At 36.3% G+C, this 21525-nt stretch overlaps 1 protein-coding gene across 12 annotated transcripts in view; it reads right to left on the reverse strand.

The window, feature by feature from the left end:
• Positions 1 to 2034: 2034 nt before the first annotated feature.
• Positions 2035 to 21525, reverse strand: part of LOC142350582 (protein Wnt-3a-like) — a 55831-nt gene continuing 36340 nt past the window's right edge. For all 12 annotated transcript variants that reach the window (XM_075402453.1, XM_075402447.1, XM_075402456.1 and 9 more), the window contains exon 8: positions 2035 to 2737. In XM_075402453.1, the coding sequence (XP_075258568.1) occupies positions 2499 to 2737 (239 nt within the window). In that variant the 3' untranslated portion in view covers positions 2035 to 2498. The remainder of the gene's footprint in view (positions 2738 to 21525) is intronic.

A 21525-nucleotide genomic window follows, 5' to 3' on the forward strand; every position in this document is an offset into this window, starting at 1 on the left:
TATAATACTTTCTCTACAGATGAAGAAAGAGAACAAAAAGCTTTTGAGGGGATTTGACAAAACTTCAAGCCAAGTGATACAAACTACACCAATATAAAAAATCTGTTTCCATCGATTTTTCCGATCAAAAAGAGTTATGCTGGATATCAATTGGATTTTACTCAAAAAATCTCCTAGTTGCCGTGTTCTTTTTCACATCGACTTGCAAGATCTTGAAAGAACAACATCTTTGCAAGAATCTAGCATGATCAACTTTCGGTCTGGGCCAGGACTGCACCCCTTACAAAACTATCAAACTATTCTTGCAATGGGGCAATTTCCGCTTTTTTCACTTCGCAATAAAGTCTATTGTTCCTTTTTATTAGAGCGGGATTTAAATTTTTAATTTTTGCCTCTTTGTTACAAAACTTTAAACTTTGTTTTTTTTCTTATTACAAATTATAATTGTTAACTTTATAGCTGAGCAATATGAGTGGCGTCAGCATTAGATAATTTTCAGTTTAATTGAAGAAAATTCTCCAATCTGATCCAAAAATAAAACAATTTTCATAAACTTATTTACAAACTAAATATCATTTTTTTACTTCCAATTCAAGACAAAATCAATTCAACCAGAAGACAAAACTGGTAATAGGCAGCAAAAAAGTTGCTGTGTCCTTACCTAACGCATTCAATTTTCACACAAAATTCACTTCAACCCTATTTTAGTCACTAACCTAGCAGCGTTGAGGACTCAGTCTTTTCGATTTGTTTAGTCAAAAAAGCCGATGTTGGAATAATACGAACCTGGACTGATCCAAAAAATATGAAAACGGAAAGTTTCCTTAAGTTGCCATAAACCAACATAAAAATGCTGCGAATTGCATTTGTTTTCTAGAATTAATCTTATCTTTGGTCTTGATAGCTTCATATCAAATCCCACGACCCACTTAAGCATGGCTGTAGCTCTCGATAAAAACAAATATCAATTATTTGAAGCCTTTCTTTTTGTTTTCGTGGTGAAAACATGCCATTTTTTTCAAATACTCTATAACAAATGTTTAAAAAATTTCATGCTCCATTTTATCAATAAGTTCAAGTTGCTCAGTAAATTATATAACTGGTGTTATGAATTTTTTTTTGGCTCTTTTTTAAGTCAGCTCTTCAAAATAAAGTCACCTTTACATAATTGCACAATATCCTGAAAATTATTCTTCAAGTATTCATATTTTCGTTCAAAAAAAACTTGCGGCTGAAGAGAAATTTTTTGACACCAAAAATATCAATAGTAAAAAATTTGAGAAGAGTTTTGTTTCCATTATAGTTCGATGATAACTTAAAGTTGTTCATAGAATCATCAGACATGCTCAAATGATTTAAAGAATGGAACTACACGTAGTTACTGAGCTCACAAACATTGCTTGCTTAAACAATGTTCCATGTGTTATATTTTAAGTGTTACATGAAAGCTTTTTATAGCTATGTTGGCCCTGCAAAAGCGTTAGTTTTCTGTCTGGAACCTCTCTGGAGCGACGGATGTCGGACGAGAGTCCTAAAAAGTCGACGATTATCTGGTAAGAATCTTATAAGAACAACAGTTATCTGCTAAGAATCTTGCAGGATTAACGGTTATCTGGTAAGTGTCCTGTAAGAGCCCTTACAAGATGATGCATAATCATACAAGAGTCTCGCAAGAGTCTTGCAGATAACCGTCCCAATTTGACTAGGAAACTATGTCAGAAGCGAACACAGGACAATTTTGAGAGAAAAAAAGCTCTCGAGGGCAGATTTTATTAAATTTTTATTTTATTACTTTCTTGAGTGATTTTACATTCTTTGTCAGATGTGAGGCAAAAGATAGCTATTTTTTTTCTTTCACGAATTTATTTGCCAGGTAGTTATACGGACAATAGCTTATGTCTCAATCGCCCGATTTTGAAATAAACACCTAGCATCTTCTGGGACTATCAATTTATGTCGAAACAACTTGAAAAATTGGTGTTCCAAAAATTCTGACGATGATAACAATTTGCAATATATTCATGTACGGTTGTTATCTTATTGAGAAATACTTTCTGATGGAAACAGATTTTTACAGCAACAAGGCGGCATTTTGCTATTTCTAGATGCACAATTTAAAAATTTTGCTCAAATAACCGAATAATCGACACAATTTATATTAGATCAATTCAGGAAATCTGCATTAAAATTTGGCTAATTGAGCTACTTACAAACATTATTAACGGTTGAAAAATTAGAACTTTCGAAAAATAGACACTTAAGTTTTCTGAAACTTTACTTCGGAAATTGTGAGAGGAAACTGAAGTTAAGAAACCTGTTTCTTTTCCCCGGTGGTGAATGACTTTATTTAATTGATGTAATGCCGCGTTTTTAAGCTTCACGCATTAGTTTTGAAGACCATAATGCCAGCTGTTAATTGTCAATCAGATTATGGAATTGGAAATTTTGTTAAATGGGGAGAAAGAAACAGATTCGAATTAGGCTTAATGGGAAGCAATTCACATTTCGGCCACTCCATTGCACTGCCATTCCTCAATCACTTCTGAACAAACTTCACATTTGACCTGACAGCAGTACTCGAACACACAGTTGCAGTCGTGGTCCAGGGTTTTGTTCACGACTGAGAAACCAGATCCGATCTTGTACTCCCCTGAATCCCCCCGGATGCCACAGCAGTGCATGTCGCATTTCATTGGGTCGTTTTTCATGTAGTCTGGACACGTGCGACCCTTCATACCTGGGATCAAACTTAAAAGTTTAACAGGGTGACAAAAATCTTTCAATATTAATGAAATTTAAAATTTCTCAAAAATGTAAATGAGGAAAATTGAAAAGTTTCAAAGTTGCAACAAAATGCTATCAAGGGTAAATTAAATCTCAAAATTGATGCAAATTTAAAATAAAATTAAAGTAAAACAAACAATTTGATAAACCCATGCCAAATTTTGATAAATATTTAATAATTTATTATATATTCGCTCAATAGTTCAACCAGCGTCGAGTCGAGGGAATTAATTATTTACATTTTTAAAAACCATTTTGTGCTGACTTTTTGTTATACTGGTCTATCCAGATTTTTTACATAATCAGTTTTTCTCAAAAAAGGTTTGTTATTCCTGGCATATGTTGCAAAATTGTCATTTAAAAAAAAACAAAATTCAGCACAATTCGCAAATTTTTCATTGATTGAATTAATTCAGTTTATTCACTTTTTATTCACACTGTGATCACAAAATTTTATTTTATCCATTTGTTTCTGTTATACGCCGTTTTTAGAAGGAAAATAAGGGAAAAATCACAAGCATTTTAGTTCCTGACTCAATTGGGGGCAGATTGCACTGAATTTAACCGCAGACATTCTCAGATACTCAAAAAATTAACTTCACGTTTTTCAAACATGGCATATTGCGCCGATCGATATCAACATTTAGTTCACAAAAACCTGCTAAAATTCTTTCGCGCCCTATTGTGGTTATAACTAATTAGGTTAGCGACTTTTATTATATTATGCACAGACTAATTAGGTCAGCCGCCTTGCCAATCAAACAATCGGCGTGTGATCAAATCTCTTTGAAGTTTTTCAGTAGCGGTAGAGTCGTATAATGTTTGAAGCAAAACTGGGAATCTTTTGATAATGGTTTCTGGATCAAGTTATCGAGTTGGTCTTAAGAGTTCTCAAGATAAGAAATCTTAAGAATTAAATTAATCTTAACTACCCGGGTCGACCCCATAATTCAAAAAGTTATAAAATTACAACTTCATATTATGGCGTCTATGAAAAGTTGTAATCATAAAACTTTCATAAAATGAAAGTTGTAATTTAATAAATTTTTAGACAAAACAGAAAAGGGACTAAAACAAAGAGCAAGTAAACTGTTTCAAAAAATTAGTGAGCAAAAAATCGGAAACTATTGTTTTTCATTGATACCGTATTTATGAAAAAGTTGTAGTCATAGAACTTCATACAACAAAAAATTTTTTCGGCAACCTAAATTTCAGACATCACAAGTGGGCGATCTTTCGGAAATTGCCTATTCTACACTCAGCTTAAATTTGAGCCTCAGATCACAAAGTTTTGAATTATTTTATGGAAAAGTCGTAGTCATAAAACTTCATAAAGCAAAAAAAAAGTTGAGTGATTATTAACTGCTGATTTTAATGTAATGCATAACTTGATGACACTTTTTGATGCCTATTGGCTATTCAGAGTTGCCTGTTGAGGTATGCGAACCCTATTTACAATTAACTGTGATTGGAGTCAGTGGAACAGCTAATTTCAAAAGGGAAAAGTGATGTAAATCATATTAAACACCAAACCTGAAGACCCTGGGGCCTTACTATCACGTTTTGTGGTGCCTACTAAACTAGCCAGACGTGATGAATGCAATCTAAAAAATAAAAACGTGTCTTGAATCAATTGTCTGGAAATCGGAGTTTTAATTACGTTATCACCAGTAACGTTCACATAAAACTTATTATTTAAGCCTGCGAGAAAACTGTATTGCGACAAAAAGTTTCTTGGGCCCATTTTTTTGGTATCACCAATGCCTTAGCCTCAGTAGGACGGCCATTCTGCTAAAAAAACGCTCTTTGCAGGGGTTGGAAGGTTAATAAATCGGATCATTTATGATTTTCAACTTGAATCTTAAAATTTGAGATTTTGGAGCATAATCGACACCTGATTTTCTCAAATGATATAACTGATAAAATAAATTAATTTTGTGATTAGATTATGTGCTGAGGGTTATCATGGACTTTATAAAAGTTCTGCAGGAACAATACTTTTTTTACCCATCTTACCTCAAACCGATTTCAACATTTTTTATTCCAGCACTAGATGTTGCAAGAGGGCAGTAACGCGCCTAAACGGTCAAAAAGTGGCATTTCTTTTGCTTCACACAGTTCTCTAAATAGGAATTCCTGAAAAAGTTTGAATGGATGGTGCATTTTGACTAAAAGTAATTCGAAAAGGCTACTTTTTAACAAATTATTAGTGCCATATACAATATTAGTAAAAAAAAAAACGTCATGTTATCGTTATGCAAAACCTAAGACTCTAGATTCTGTGTCCTTCATGTGTTAGATAAGATGCAATTTGTTCTTTAAAAGCAGGTTTTCTGGTATTTGAACCCTATTTGTAGTTGACTATGGTTGGGGTCAGTGAAACAGCTGACTTCGAAAAGAAAAAAAGTTAAAATCGTATTAAACACTAAGCCTGAGGTCCCTGGAGGCCTTATTATTACACGTTAGGGTTTTTCCTAAACTATTTAGACGTGATGTAAGCCAGTTGAAATAAAACAAGTTTGTTATTTTTTTTCTCTGTAACTCGGTGTTTTAAATACATTATCACTCGTAACGTTAACATAAAAGTTTCTAGTATGGCCTGAGAGAAAAACTCTTTTTGGTAAAAAAAATTGGGACTCATTTATTTTAATTCAGCAGTGTCCTACTTTCAGTAGGAGTACCGTTCTGCTGTGCAACGCTCCTTGCAGGGGTTGGAAGATTAATAAATCGGATCATTTATGATTTTCAACGTGAATCACAAAATTTGAGATTTTGGAGCATAATCGACACCTGATTTTCTCAAATGATATAACTGATAAAATAAATTAATTTTGTGATTAGATTATGTGCTGAGGGTTATCATGGACTTTATAAAAGTTCTGCAGGAACAATACTTTTTTTACCCATCTTACCTCAAACCGATTTCAACATTTTTTATTCCAGCACTAGATGTTGCAAGAGGGCAGTAACGCGCCTAAACGGTCAAAAAGTGGCATTTCTTTTGCTTCACACAGTTCTCTAAATAGGAATTCCTGAAAAAGTTTGAATGGATGGTGCATTTTGACTAAAAGTAATTCGAAAAGGCTACTTTTTAACAAATTATTAGTGCCATATACAATATTAGTAAAAAAAAAACGTCATGTTATCGTTATGCAAAACCTAAGACTCTAGATTCTGTGTCCTTCATGTGTTAGATAAGATGCAATTTGTTCTTTAAAAGCAGGTTTTCTGGTATTTGAACCCAATTTGTAGTTGACTATGGTTGGGGTCAGTGAAACAGCTGACTTCGAAAAGAAAAAAAGTTAAAATCGTATTAAACACTAAGCCTGAGGTCCCTGGAGGCCTTATTATTACACGTTAGGGTTTTTCCTAAACTATTTAGACGTGATGTAAGCCAGTTGAAATAAAACAAGTTTGTTATTTTTTTTCTCTGTAACTCGGTGTTTTAAATACATTATCACTCGTAACGTTAACATAAAAGTTTCTAGTATGGCCTGAGAGAAAAACTCTTTTTGGTAAAAAAATTGGGACTCATTTATTTTAATTCAGCAGTGTCCTACTTTCAGTAGGAGTACCGTTCTGCTGTGCAACGCTCCTTGCAGGGGTTGGAAGATTAATAAATCGGATCATTTATGATTTTCAACGTGAATCACAAAATTTGAGATTTTGGAGCATAATCGACACCTGATTTTCTCAAATGATATAACTGATAAAATAAATTAATTTTGTGATTAGATTATGTGCTGAGGGTTATCATGGACTTTATAAAAGTTCTGCAGGAACAATACTTTTTTTACCCATCTTACCTCAAACCGATTTCAACATTTTTTATTCCAGCACTAGATGTTGCAAGAGGGCAGTAACGCGCCTAAACGGTCAAAAAGTGGCATTTCTTTTGCTTCACACAGTTCTCTAAATAGGAATTCCTGAAAAAGTTTGAATGGATGGTGCATTTTGACTAAAAGTAATTCGAAAAGGCTACTTTTTAACAAATTATTAGTGCCATATACAATATTAGTAAAAAAAAAACGTCATGTTATCGTTATGCAAAACCTAAGACTCTAGATTCTGTGTCCTTCATGTGTTAGATAAGATGCAATTTGTTCTTTAAAAGCAGGTTTTCTGGTATTTGAACCCTATTTGTAGTTGACTATGGTTGGGGTCAGTGAAACAGCTGACTTCGAAAAGAAAAAAAGTTAAAATCGTATTAAACACTAAGCCTGAGGTCCCTGGAGGCCTTATTATTACACGTTAGGGTTTTTCCTAAACTATTTAGACGTGATGTAAGCCAGTTGAAATAAAACAAGTTTGTTATTTTTTTTCTCTGTAACTCGGTGTTTTAAATACATTATCACTCGTAACGTTAACATAAAAGTTTCTAGTATGGCCTGAGAGAAAAACTCTTTTTGGTAAAAAAAATTGGGACTCATTTATTTTAATTCAGCAGTGTCCTACTTTCAGTAGGAGTGCCGTTCTGCTGTGCAACGCTCCTTGCAGGGGTTGGAAGATTAATAAATCGGATCATTTATGATTTTCAACGTGAATCACAAAATTTGAGATTTTGGAGCATAATCGACACCTGATTTTCTCAAATGATATAACTGATAGAATAAATTAGGTTTGTGATTCGATTATTTGCTGAGGATTATCGTGGACTTTATAAAAGTTCTGTAGGAACAATACGTTTTTAACCATCTTACCTCAAACCGATCTGCATATTTTATTATTCCATCACTAGATTTTGCAAGAGGGCAGTAACGCGCCTAAACGGTCAAAAGGTTTCATTTTTTTTGCTTCACACAGTTCTCTAAATAGGAATTCCTGAAAAAGTTTGAATGGATGGTGCATTTTGACTAAAAGTAATTCGAAAAGGCTACTTTTTAACAAATTATTAGTGCAATATACAATATTAGTAAAAAAAAAACGTCATGTTATCGTTATGCAAAACCTAAGACTCTAGATTCTGTGTCCTTCATGTGTTAGATAAGATGCAATTTGTTCTTTAAAAGCAGGTTTTCTGGTATTTGAACCCTATTTGTAGTTGACTATGGTTGGGGTCAGTGAAACAGCTGACTTCGAAAAGAAAAAAAGTTAAAATCGTATTAAACACTAAGCCTGAGGTCCCTGGAGGCCTTATTATTACACGTTAGGGTTTTTCCTAAACTATTTAGACGTGATGTAAGCCAGTTGAAATAAAACAAGTTTGTTATTTTTTTTCTCTGTAACTCGGTGTTTTAAATACATTATCACTCGTAACGTTAACATAAAAGTTTCTAGTATGGCCTGAGAGAAAAACTCTTTTTGGTAAAAAAAATTGGGACTCATTTATTTTAATTCAGCAGTGTCCTACTTTCAGTAGGAGTGCCGTTCTGCTGTGCAACGCTCCTTGCAGGGGTTGGAAGATTAATAAATCGGATCATTTATGATTTTCAACGTGAATCACAAAATTTGAGATTTTGGAGCATAATCGACACCTGATTTTCTCAAATGATATAACTGATAGAATAAATTAGGTTTGTGATTCGATTATTTGCTGAGGATTATCGTGGACTTTATAAAAGTTCTGTAGGAACAATACGTTTTTAACCATCTTACCTCAAACCGATCTGCATATTTTATTATTCCATCACTAGATTTTGCAAGAGGGCAGTAACGCGCCTAAACGGTCAAAAGGTTTCATTTTTTTTGCTTCACACAGTTCTCTAAATAGGAATTCCTGAAAAAGTTTGAATGGATGGTGCATTTTGACTAAAAGTAATTCGAAAAGGCTACTTTTTAACAAATTATTAGTGCAATATACAATATTAGTAAAAAAAAACGTCATGTTATCGTTATGCAAAACCTAAGACTCTAGATTCTGTGTCCTTCATGTGTTAGATAAGATGCAATTTGTTCTTTAAAAGCAGGTTTTCTGGTATTTGAACCCTATTTGTAGTTGACTATGGTTGGGGTCAGTGAAACAGCTGACTTCGAAAAGAAAAAAAGTTAAAATCGTATTAAACACTAAGCCTGAGGTCCCTGGAGGCCTTATTATTACACGTTAGGGTTTTTCCTAAACTATTTAGACGTGATGTAAGCCAGTTGAAATAAAACAAGTTTGTTATTTTTTTTCTCTGTAACTCGGTGTTTTAAATACATTATCACTCGTAACGTTAACATAAAAGTTTCTAGTATGGCCTGAGAGAAAAACTCTTTTTGGTAAAAAAAATTGGGACTCATTTATTTTAATTCAGCAGTGTCCTACTTTCAGTAGGAGTGCCGTTCTGCTGTGCAACGCTCCTTGCAGGGGTTGAAGATTAATAAATCGGATCATTTATGATTTTCAACGTGAATCACAAAATTTGAGATTTTGGAGCATAATCGACACCTGATTTTCTCAAATGATATAACTGATAGAATAAATTAGGTTTGTGATTTGATTATTTGCTGAGGATTATCGTGGACTTTATAAAAGTTCTGTAGGAACAATACGTTTTTAACCATCTTACCTCAAACCGATCTGCATATTTTATTATTCCATCACTAGATTTTGCAAGAGGGCAGTAACGCGCCTAAACGGTCAAAAGGTTTCATTTTTTTTGCTTCACACAGTTCTCTAAATAGGAGCTCCTGAAAAAAGTTTGAATGGATGGTGCATTTTTACTAAAATTAATTCGAAATGGCTACTTTTTAACAAAGTGTTAGTGCCATATACAATATTAGTAAAAAAAAACGTCATGTTATCGTTATGCAAAACCTAAGACTCTAGATTCTGTGTCCTTTATGTGTTAGATAAGATGCTAATTGTTCTATAAAAGCAGATTTTCTGGTATTTTAACCCTATTTGTAATTGATTATCGTTGGGGTCAGTGAAACATCTGAATTCGAAAAGAAAAAAAGTTAAAATCGTATTAAACACCAATCCTGAAGTCCCTGGAGGCCTTATTATCGCGTTTTGTGGTGCCTACTAAATTATCCAGACGTGATGTATTCAATTTGATAAAAAAACACATTTTCACGTTTTCATTACGCAATCATTTGAAGATTGTTTTTTTGAAAAAAAAATATCTTCTTGTTGTTGTCACAAATTAACATTGTTTTGCCGTTACCTTAGCAAAAGGTATTGTGCAAAGGTTTTCCCCACAGAGTTTGTTAGCACGAAACAGTGTACCAACGTTGAATCATCCACTATCTTCTTGCAAATTGACGTATTACGACTTTGAACTCTGAAAAAATTTTTAATTTTCTATTTTGTCTTTTAAAGAAAATTGTTGTTACTCAATCAAAAATGAGAAATATATGGAATACATAGTATCATTGGGAAGCTCATTAATTGTACACCAGATGGTTGGAAAGAGTTTTGGCTTCTAAACGCTCTTTACTAGTTTATAAATGCGACCTATGTTGAAAAAACACAAAAGTCTTTTTAAATTTCTGATGTTTGGGCTTACAACTTTTTGCTGAAGATTTGTTTCGTTAAGTTCTTGATATTAAACTGACAATCAATCAAAAGGCCTTGAGATTCTATCTATTTCTCAATTGCCTTCTCCAAATTTCATTTTGAAAAAGGCTATACAACAGCCCCACTTGCAGAAAAAAGAGAAAAAAAAACGAAAAATCAAAAAACTTTCTTGGATAATTATATTTTGTTTGTTCGTTGCTTGGTGAGCAACCTACTCTGAAAGTTTGCTATTATATTGTACATTGTGATTGTATTTTGTTTTGGTTACCATGACGTTTTCATTAGGCAATTAATTGGAGATTGTTCTTTTTTTTGAAAAAAATTTCTTGTTGTCGTCACAAATTAAGATTGTTCTGCCCTTACCCTAATAAAAGATAAAGTGCAAAGGTATTCCACACAAAGCTCGTTAGCACGAAACAGTGTACCAACGTTGAATCATCCACTATCTTTTTGCGAATTGACGTATTACGACTTTGAACTCTGAAAAAAAGTTTAATTTTCATGTTCGTCTTTTAAAGAAAATTGTTGTTACTCAATCAAAAATGAGAGATATATGAAATATGTAGTATCATTGGAAAGCTCATTAACTGTACAACAGATGCTTGAAAAGAGTTTTGGCTTGTGGCTGCTTTTTACTAGTTTAAAACTGCAACTTATGTTGAAAAAACACAAAAATCTTTACAAATTTCTGATGTTTGGGCTTATAACTTTTTGCCAGATATTTCTTTCGTTGAGTTCTTGGTACTAATAGAAAGCTTATTTAATGGTTCTCATCATGATATATATTACTTATATACTGTGTTCGGTTATCATGTTGAAAAAAGGCTCTGCACCTACCCTAACAGAGATCAAAATCTTGAAAAATTGAAAATGTTCAAAGTTTCAAGAATAAATAACTTTTTTGTCTGGCCGATCTATTGTACGTATTAGAGCTCAATCGCTAGCATTTTAGTTCTACTTTACGACAATATGTATTAATTTTTGCTTAAAAGTGATTTTAGACGTCTATTTTTGAATATCCTGAGAAAATCACAGTTTTTGCGAAAATCGCCTCTGAAGCTGAAAATCGATTTCTTAAAAATTGAGTTTCGAACTGTTTTTTATATATCGCTGGAAAGTACTGCTTGCGCTGATTCCAAAACACCAAAAATTATCGTTTTTCGTTCAGTGGTTGTCGAGAAATTGGTGTTTTCGTTCCCCGTACCCCGTATCCAACCCTCGAACCCACCCCATCCCCCCCCCACCCTCCCCTCCCCCCCCCCCCCTCCATGAATTATTTTTTCTATTTTACGATATTAACTGTATGCAATTCCTTGTCACCGGACCTCTCGAATGATCTGTTTTGAAACGTTTAAGAATTTGTATTACTACACTCAATGTGGGATATGAAACTTTCGATCACTTGAACTGTCCATTCAGATGACATGCTCAGTAACGTCGACGCTCTAGTGAGACAAACTGAAAGCCGACCACCTGAGGTGCGTTATTACACTAGAGCATGTTTGAGATTTAAAATTACTAGCACTGTAGAATTGTTGTAATTGCAATTTCCCTAACCACGCAACTAATCAGTAGCTAGTTAACTGTTATAATCCAATTTCACTATTTATAACCTGTGAATACGCAGAGGCTGTGAAGTGAATACGCGGAGGCTGTGAATATAACCACGTTGCATTCCCCCCACGTTGCATTGTCATCTGACCACGTTGCATTCCCCCCACGTTGCATTGTCATCTGACCACGTTGCGTTCCCCCCCCAGGGTGGGAAACCGGCGCTGGAACTAGCTGACGAGCACCGCCCGTCACTCCAGCGCTAGAACTAGCTGATTTTTGCGCTGGAACTAGCTGATTTATGCTCTGGAAATAGCTAATGATTGTTTATCCTCATCATCCCCAACCCCGCAACTATCAGTAACGGTTTGATCAAATTTAAGTAGGCATATTAGGGGTTGCGGATCTTTTCATACGCCGAAAGAAAGACCCATACGTACTGGGCCAAATCACACCGAAGGGCCAAATCCCTACTACTACTACAACTACTATTAATTGCTCTCAAACGAAGTTTGTAGCAATTATATTAGTCCTGTTGGTCTTTTTTTTTAATGCGATTTTTCGCTTGACCGATTTTTTGTCTGACGCTTTTGACTTTTCGTCCTCAAAAACGGGATAAACAGGTAGCGCCCAGCGGGCATTAAGTGCTCTTAGAGCCTTTCAGCTGTTTCAGCTCAAACTGTTTTGGAGACTTATACTTATACTTATGGTGTGAAGGGCGGTTCTGAGAGGTTGAGAACCCCCCCCCCCCGTTGACCCCCATCCCCACCGCGCTGTTGCCCCCCCCAACCCAGTGTTGCCCCCAGTGCACCCCCCCCCCCCACCCCCCGTGGCTAGCTACTGACGAAGCCAACCGCTCGCCGGTCGTTTGAGAGCAATTCGCCCGACGTTAGTCGGTTATGTTTACTACTGTACCCCCCCCCAAGCTTAGTGGGTGCACGAGTCTGTCCCATTTTAGCCCCCTTCGGTAAATCCTTATAGTAGTAGTAGCAGTAGTAGTAGTAGTAGCAGTAGTAGTAGTAGTTGTAGTAGTAGTAGTAGTAGTAGTAGTAGTAGTAGTCGTAGTAGTAGGGATTTGGCCCTTCGGTGTCGTCGGGCGCGGGGACTGTGTCCCTTTTCTTTGTCCGTTTCAATTATACCATAATGGGGGCTATAATAGTCTACGAAATAGTTCTTGCATTCCTATTTAAGATAGTACAATGATAAATTCGTGCCTTCCGTTTCAAATTGGCATAGTCGGTGACTCCCATCTTGTCAAAATGGGCGAGTTTATTGATGGGAACTTCAATCTATATGGTAAAGGAGGAGAAAAGGCCCTCAATTGGCAATTGTACACCAATGCATTGGCTGAAAATGACTTCATCATCGTTTTTTTGGGCGGAAATGATATCACTGGTCGGCTTCACGAAAATGCTCCATCATCACTGAAAGGTCTATGTCAAAATATGAAACAAATGGACGATTTCTGTAAAGAAAAAGGATCTGTGCTCATTAGCTGTGACATTATACCCAGAATGGCTAATCCAGTTGGGACCGATCATGCTAACCACCGACTAGTGAAAAGATTCAAGAAACGGCATATTGAATTTGATGGATTCACTTTTAAGATGGCAGATGATGGCGTGCATCTTCTTCCTGATAACTATAAAGAACTTTGGACTGTGTTCCGACAAAAAATTGTCGAGAAGTGTTTGTCCTTATTCGGTGACATTTAATTCTGTGAGCTTTGTTCTTTGAATATTGTTGCCGCTTGTTGTTTGTCAAATAAATCTTTGGACCGGTCGTTTTTCAATCCCTCGTGCTAGTTTAAAGTACCCTTGGTGTGGCTGTTAGGCTTAAGTTTATCAAACAGCCAGCGTGTGGCTGTATAAAATTGTTGTGAGTCAACTGATGTGTGGTTGACATAATTCTTAAGAAGCAGCTGATGTGTGGCTGCTTAAGCATTTAAGATACTCCTTTGTGTGGCTGTTAGGCTTATGCTTATCAAACAGCCGACGTGTGGTTGTTTGAATGTTCTTAGTCAACTGATGTTTGGTTGACATTTTTCAAGAGGCAGCTGATGTGTGGCAGCTTCATTTAAAATACTTTGTGTGGCTGTTAGGCTTAAGTTTATCAAACAGCTGACGTGTGGCTGTGTAAAATTGTTCTGAGTCAACTGATGTGTGGTTGACATAATTCTTAAGAAGCAGCTGATGTGTGGCTGCTTAAGCATGTAAGATACTCCTTTGTGTGGCTGTTAGGCTTATGCTTATCAAACAGCCGACGTGTGGTTGTTTGAATGTTCTTAGTCAACTGATGTTTGGTTGACATTTTTTAAGAGGCAGCTGATGTGTGGCAGCTTCATTTAAAATACTTTGTGTGGCTGTTAGGCTTAAGTTTATCAAACAGCTGACGTGTGGCTGTGTAAAATTGTTCTGAGTCAACTGATGTGTGGTTGACATAATTCTTAAGAAGCAGCTGATGTGTGGCTGCTTAAGCATTTAAGATAATTTTTTGTGTGGCTGTTAGGCTTATGCTTATCAAACAGCCGACTTGTGGTTGTTTGAATGTTCTTAGTCAACTGATGTGTGGTTGACAATTTTTAAGAGGCAGCTGATGTGTGGCTGCTTCAATTAAAATACACTTTGTGTGGCTGTTAGGCTTAAGTTTATCAAACAGCCGACGTGTGGCTGTATAAAATTGTTCTGAGTCAACCGATGTGTGTTTGACATAATTCTTAAGAAGCAGCTGATGTGTGGCTGCTTCAGCATTTAAGATACTCCTTTGTGTGGCTGTCAGGCTTATGCTTATCAAACAGCCGACGTGTGGTTGTTTGACTTTGTTCTTAGTCAACTGATGTGTGGTTGACAATTTTTAAGAGGCAGCTGATGTGTGGCTGCTTCAATTAAAATACACTTTGTATGGCTGTTAGGCTTACGTTTATCAAACAGCCGACGTGTGGCTGTATAAAATTGTTCTGAGTCAACTGATGTGTGGTTGACATAGTTCTTAAGAAGCAGCTGATGTTCGGCTGCATCAGCATTTAAGATAAAACTTTGCGTGTCTGTTAGGCTTAAGTTTATCAAAGAGCAAACGTGTGGCTGTATAAATTTGTTGAGTCAGTTGATGTGTTATTGACATAATTCTTGCGAGGCAGCTGATGTGTGGCTGCTTCATCATTTAAAGTAAACTTAGTGTGGTTCTTAGGCTTAAGTTTATCAAACATTCGACGAGCGGCTGTTGTAATTTGTTTGGAGTCAGCTGATGTGTTAACTTAAATCAGTTAAGTTACAGCTGTTAAGTTAAAGCCATTATGTGGCTGATAGGATTTAAAATAATCTGACAAAAGGGCTGGCTGTGTCAGCTTTAAGCGAATCAATTTTTTTAGCGTATGGATGGAGTGTTTTTTGTTATCATAACGCACTTAGAAGCTTTGAAAGATTTTGTTTCGGTTTGATTCAACGGTTTGATTGTTTTGCTTGTAAATGGTTTCACTGATCCTAACTTGTTGTTAACAAGATTTAATCCACTTTCATCAATTTTTAGATAGATAAAATGTCATCAGAAAACTTGATTATTGAAGGACCGCGCTCAACAAGAGGCTGTATGCCTATAAAAAGCTTATACTGTGATACACACGCTGACGAGAAAAGAGCCAGAGGCCTGAACTGGATATTTTACAAAAAGTATGACGTTAACCCAATTGTTTTAACGTACAATGACGCTAACTGGCCGGAAGGTATTTCGCTAGCCGATAAACTGTCAATGACGAAACCTCGGAAATTAAACTTCAAGACATCGGACTACGGGCGATTTAGAGCGGCTTTTGTGCAAATTGTTCCCGCAAAAGATGCTGATAGTGTATCAACAAAGCTGGCGGCAAAAGTTGCAGACAAGAGCTTATCAGACATCAGCTCAATTGCGTTAGTTCAATCTTTTTTACTGTACGCTACCTCTCGTCAAAAAGATTTTGTTAACTGAGGTTTTTATTATATAGTTTAACCATTTTGATTCTTAAAAACGATATGTCAGTGAACAGGAAAGTTTCAAATTCATAAAGTTAAGCAATAAGCCGATTGTGATATGTTGGTGAACTGTTGAAATTTTCATAAGCTTAAGCGATCAACCAATTTTGTGCTTTAATTTTTTCAGCGAAACAGCGCTACCCGATGACACCCGGGAGAAAATTACATTTTCCCAGGAGTCAGTTGCTTCTGTTGAAAAGGAAAATGTCGGTCCGAAGAGAAAAGCCAAGAAGAGATCGGCTGAGCCAAACGAAAGTGCAGCGAAGCGAAAAATTCACTTCAGTGAGGATCTTGAGGCTGTTGAAGATGACCATGAGAGTCCTCATGTGGACCTAGCAAAGACTAGTTGTTCTACACCAAGTAACGTAAAATCTGCTGTTGCTGAACGACAGTACTCGATGGACGATGTAATGGACTTTGTTAACAGCAAATTAAATGAGGTTATGGATGCTCAAGAGAGTCATATGAAAAAGGTAATGAAGGAGAACTCTGCCTTCAGGCGAAAACTTCTGGATATAATGCGAAACGGAGAAAAACCAGAAAGTCTTAGTAGCGTCAAACAGGCGATTAAAGCCCATAGAGTAGAACACGAACCTTTAATGTTTAATGGAATTGATCTGATGCAGTTCAAGCCTACAGATGAAGGACCATCTGTTTTTGGGCGAACTATTGCTCCTGAAATTTTTGGCAAGGAGGACTCTTGCAAACTGATTAAAGAGCGTATGGGATGGAAAGTCAATCGCAGAAATTCTCGGGTAGCGTGCGACAAGAAGCTGGAAGAAATTTTTCAGCTGTGTGTTGAGAGGAACTATAGCAACAATGCTGAAGAAGCCATCAGTCGGGCAATATCTGGTGCGAATCAGTATGGTATTGAAATGAAGGCAAAACATGCTCTTTGATGATTCAATAATAACAACAAAAGATAACTCATGCAGCGTTCGATCTGTTTTAATGTTGAGACCAGGCGTTGAAAATATGTTGTAATTTTAAATATCATGAGTGTCTTGTTGACGTCTTCCCTCTTCGCGTAATTTATTACTCTAATATCATTCTGGTATCTTTTATTCGGACTGTTTGGATTTTTGTTTATTTTGATTTTCTTGTGATCTGTTAAATTCTCAATTTTGTGGATCTGGATAAAATTTTGGTTAATCGGAATTTACATTTTCTCGTTCAATTTCTCTTCCATGCCTTTTAGTTGTTTTTCTTGTTGTTCTGAAATAATTAGACTTCTTCCTCTTTGAGTTCATTTTCAAAATTGTTTATTTCATGTTCAGCTAAACGTTTAACCGCTTTTGACGATGAAAGACATTGTGATATTCTATCGTATTTTTTTCATGTAAGAAATGTCTGAAATTGACTCAAGTTCATCTTCTGATGAGGAAGTTAGCCTAACTGCGAAGAAGTCTGCAAAAAGAATTGTCAACTGGGCCTCTGACAGTGAATCACAATCTGACGGTGAAGTTGAGACTTCTGATGATGAGGTTAATGAACTTGATAGCACGCTAGTTCCCAATCGTTCAGATGATTCTGTTGGGCTACAAGCAGCAAAGCAAAGTAACAGTTTTCAAATCTTCAAGGAAAAGTTGACTGGAATGGTTAATGAGCACAAGGCGTGTTTAAAACGAATGAGAGTCGAGGAAAGAGCGGATAACGAAGAATTTTTTGCTTTGGTTTCCTATAGTTTAACCGGTGAATTGCCAACAGCCGACAACTCTACTAGTTACCCTCCAGTAGTTTTCAATGGTATAAATCTGATGCAAATTCCCGCTGGTGCTAGTGCTTCTAAATTTGGCCGAAATCTTGGAGCAGTAATGTACGGCAAAAACGAGGAATGCAAGTTACAGAATTTAATTATTGGAGCACAAAGGCGCAGAAAAGATACGAGAACACAAGTGCCTGAAGCTGAAAGAGAACTTTTTGAACTCGTAGTACGTCGCAAGTATCCAAAGTTTCCGGAAACAGCTTATAGAGATGCTCGTCATGCGGCCAACCAAATGGGGCTAGATATGAAATACAAATATAATAAAGAAAATGTAACTGACCGTTGATGTTGTACTGTTCGTGACAATAATTTTGTTAAGCGTTTCATCCGTGAGTGTTTTTTTAGCTCTGAATTTAACTTGACACTCGACTGTTTTGATTATAGACTTTTAGGCTTAAACCAATAAATCTGGTAATAACATCAGTGGGAGCTTTTTCAATTTTTTAGGTTTTTTTTCATTTTTGGCTGCTCCTCTTTTCGGATTCGTTCAAATTTTCTCTGTGTCATAAACTGAATTATATTGTTTTTGTTCTCCGTCTGCCTCAATTCAATTTTTCAGATATGTTAAAGTGCTTCAGTCTTGCTCAAGCTGATGCGCATGTAACAAAAGAGTTACTAGAAATTGATGGGTTTCCAATTGAGTCGTTGGTTGAAATGCTAAAACCTGACGAATATCAGGCAGCGCTTGCAACTGATTCTGTTCTGAAGGAGTTTGATCGTTTGTTGAGGGTTTCTTACACAGCAGCTCGTGAAAACGGCTTCGAGTTCAAAAAAGATACATTTGGTGGTTATGGTCTTTTTTACGTTGGCGACGAGATAATCTCACCAAAAAGGGCTCATCCTGTTAAGGTGCTCTCTTCAGTCCTTGGTTACGTCGAGAAAATTCCGAAAGAGGCTTTATCCAGCTTCAAAGATATTTCCATTTTTAGAAAAACTGAATCTTGTAGTTTTGACCGAGTTATGTTGGGCACTACTAGGTTTGCAAATCATTCTTGTAACCCAAACTGTAGATACACCTTGAAGGAAGTAAACTCGCGACGATGCATTCAGTTGGAGGTATTGAAAAACATTTCCAAGAACGACGAAATTACGGTTTTTTATGGTCCCAATTTCTTTGGCGATGGAAACCAAGACTGTCTTTGTAAGCACGACTCTCTGCACACACAAAAGCTGGGTTCTGATGTCCCATCAGCACTACAGTCGAGAGCACGTCTTGTTTTGCGCACCGTCTCTTTTCGTTTTAAACGTCGACGTGTGTTAAAGGCGAAATGGAGAAGAACGTCGCCCAAATCAAAAACAGAGATGAGAAATTTTCATGAATCTAGTACTTCATCGGAATGCGACTCTTCAGAAAGTTCGATTTCTACTGTTGACTTCAGTATAGATAACGATAAACGTTGTACCGAAATTTTGATATCCTCCCCAAACCGTGAGCAAGATTGCGTTTTGCCAGCTTTTTCTGTCAGCACTCTCAATGATTGTTCGAGTGATTCGTCATCTGACTTCAACCATGTCTCTCAAAGTACGCAGAGTTGCAATTTTACACAACATAATTTTTTGATTTGCGTTAATGAAATTATCTCTCGTCATGGAACGTCTGATGCTCAGGCGTCAGACTGGTTGAGGCTGATGAAAACAGCTTTTCCCGAAAACAAAATTCCTGGCTTTAAGTCCTTGAAGAGAAACCATTTGAAGCATTTAAATTTGGCTTCGAATTGCATTGAACTTTGCGGTTTCGGTGAGTGCGCCACTCTGGATTTTCTCCCTGATCTCTGCTACGTAGTCAAAAACAACATCGCTGCAATTTCTGAGTACTGTGCTACACGGGACCCTCGGAAAGATGTTGTTATTCCCCCAACTTTTGGAGAAGAAAATGTCATGAACATATCATTAGCAATGAATTCAGACGGTGTGCGAATCGTTAATTCCAAGAACCGGTCATTGTGGCCAGTTTGGTTTAGTATACTCAACTTGCCCCCTATTCTGAGATGTAAGTTTGCTAACATTGTGCTTGCCAAGTTGTGGTTTGGTCGAGGAAAACCAAATTGGAAAATTTTTTTTGACAAAGTCAGAGAAACGCTTGATCAGAGCGTTTCAATGGAATTCAATGATGCGTTATGGACAATAAAATTTGACACAAAATTTCTCGTAGCTGACCTACCTGCGAAGGCTGCGATTTTAAATATGCAGCAGTACAACGCATATTTTGGTTGTTCTATTTGTCTGATTGAAAGTAAGGCAATTGGTAACGGCAGTAGAGGGCTTTACTATCCTAATCAGAGGCACAAGTTGCGTACAAAAGCACGACATGAAAATTACTTAGATTTTATACAAAGAGAAGGACTAGAGACCTTCAGAGGAGTGAAAGGGCCATCTGCTGTCTCGCATATAATTGATAACCTTCCCCTAACAGCTCAAATTGATTACATGCATCAGGTTTTGCTCGGCATAACACGGTCTCTTCTTTTCTCTATTAAGAATCATACGAAAAAAGCAAACTTGGAAAAAATAAACAGTGCTACTGAAACAATTGAACTAACAAGTGATTTCAAAAGATCGCTAAGAAGTATCGATGAATTAGAATATTTTAAAGCGAACAAATTGAAGGTGTGGCTGCTCTACATTGGACCGGTTGTGCTGAGGGGAAACATTTGCAAAAATTTGTTCGAGAGATTTCATCTTTTGAGCTATGCAACTCGTCTGCTTCTCTTCTCGAACGAGCATACTGTTTTAGCTGACCAATTGATTAAACGGTTTCATTTGCTGACCGTTGAGGTATATACTGAAAAAGTTTTTTCTGCCAATATTCACGCTTTAAATCATCTGGCATGGCAGGTTGGTTGTTTTGGTCCTCTGTGGTGTACATCTGCAATGATGTTCGAGTCCGCAAACTATCTCTTGAAATGCAAGTTCACAGGGACTGTGAATCATCTGAAGCTTCTCATTGAAAGGTATGTCCGAAACAAATTGTCATGTCAAGAAGTTCCAAGAGCAGACCGTCTTGAAGACCTCTGTTTTAGTTTAAGAAAGCTCAAAACTTTCAAAAGAAGCTGCGTTCCTCTACATAAGGCACCACCAGACTTGCAACACCTTGAAGCAACTTTCTATTCAAATCAGAAATTTGAATATTTCAATCTCGATTCTCAGTTGCACAGTTCGGCCAAAAACTCCTTTGTGTCTTTTAATTTTGGCGGCAGCAGAGGAGTCGGTCAAATTCGAGTGTTTTTCTCGCGTAATAAAGAAGATTTCGTTTCACTTCGGACATTCAAAATTGTATCTGAAATCCGCCCTGCTGAATCCTGTGCTGAAATATGCAGTTTCTACGAAACCGTTGAAACGGAGGACATTCAGACAATTAGCCAAGAGTCTATTTTCGAGAAACTTCAGCTTATAAAAATTGATGAGAAATTGTTTTTGGTGCCTTTAGTTAATGTTTTTGAGCATGATTAGGTCTGATCAGCTTCATATTCAAGTAATGATTGCATTTTTTTCATTTGTTTGTTTCTAGTGTTGTTTCAAATTAATGCTCATTTTTTGAAAGTCTAATACAACTCGATCAACGCAAAAAATTCAATTATTCTTAAAAGCTTGTCTTTTTCTTTAACTATTGGGTGTAGGATTGTTAAGGAGATGCAACAAGTTTTTGTTGAGCTAACGTTTGTGTATGCTTTCAAGAAATTGTTGATTCCACAGACGTTTTTTTTGCAGTCAATACTAAAGAATTTGGTTTAGAAAAAAGTGTTCGTCTGAAATGCAAATATTTCGACTGTTTTTTATGTAAAAATAGGTTTCATTTCTTTACCACTTTGTCTAGGCTGCAGAAAGTGGTACATGAAGGCTGTGTTAGACTCTATCTAATTGGCTATAGTTTGAGGAAAACTTCCATTAGTTGTATATAACCTCAATCTATGCAATTTCGTCAATTTTTTCTCAAAAAGTCAATCGTTATGTATAATTATAATGAGCCTCTGGGTCAAGGA

The sequence above is a fragment of the Convolutriloba macropyga genome, chromosome 12 (assembly GCF_964194025.1).
Source record: "Convolutriloba macropyga chromosome 12, txConMacr16.3, whole genome shotgun sequence".
Classification (NCBI taxonomy): Eukaryota; Metazoa; Xenacoelomorpha; order Acoela; family Convolutidae; genus Convolutriloba; species Convolutriloba macropyga.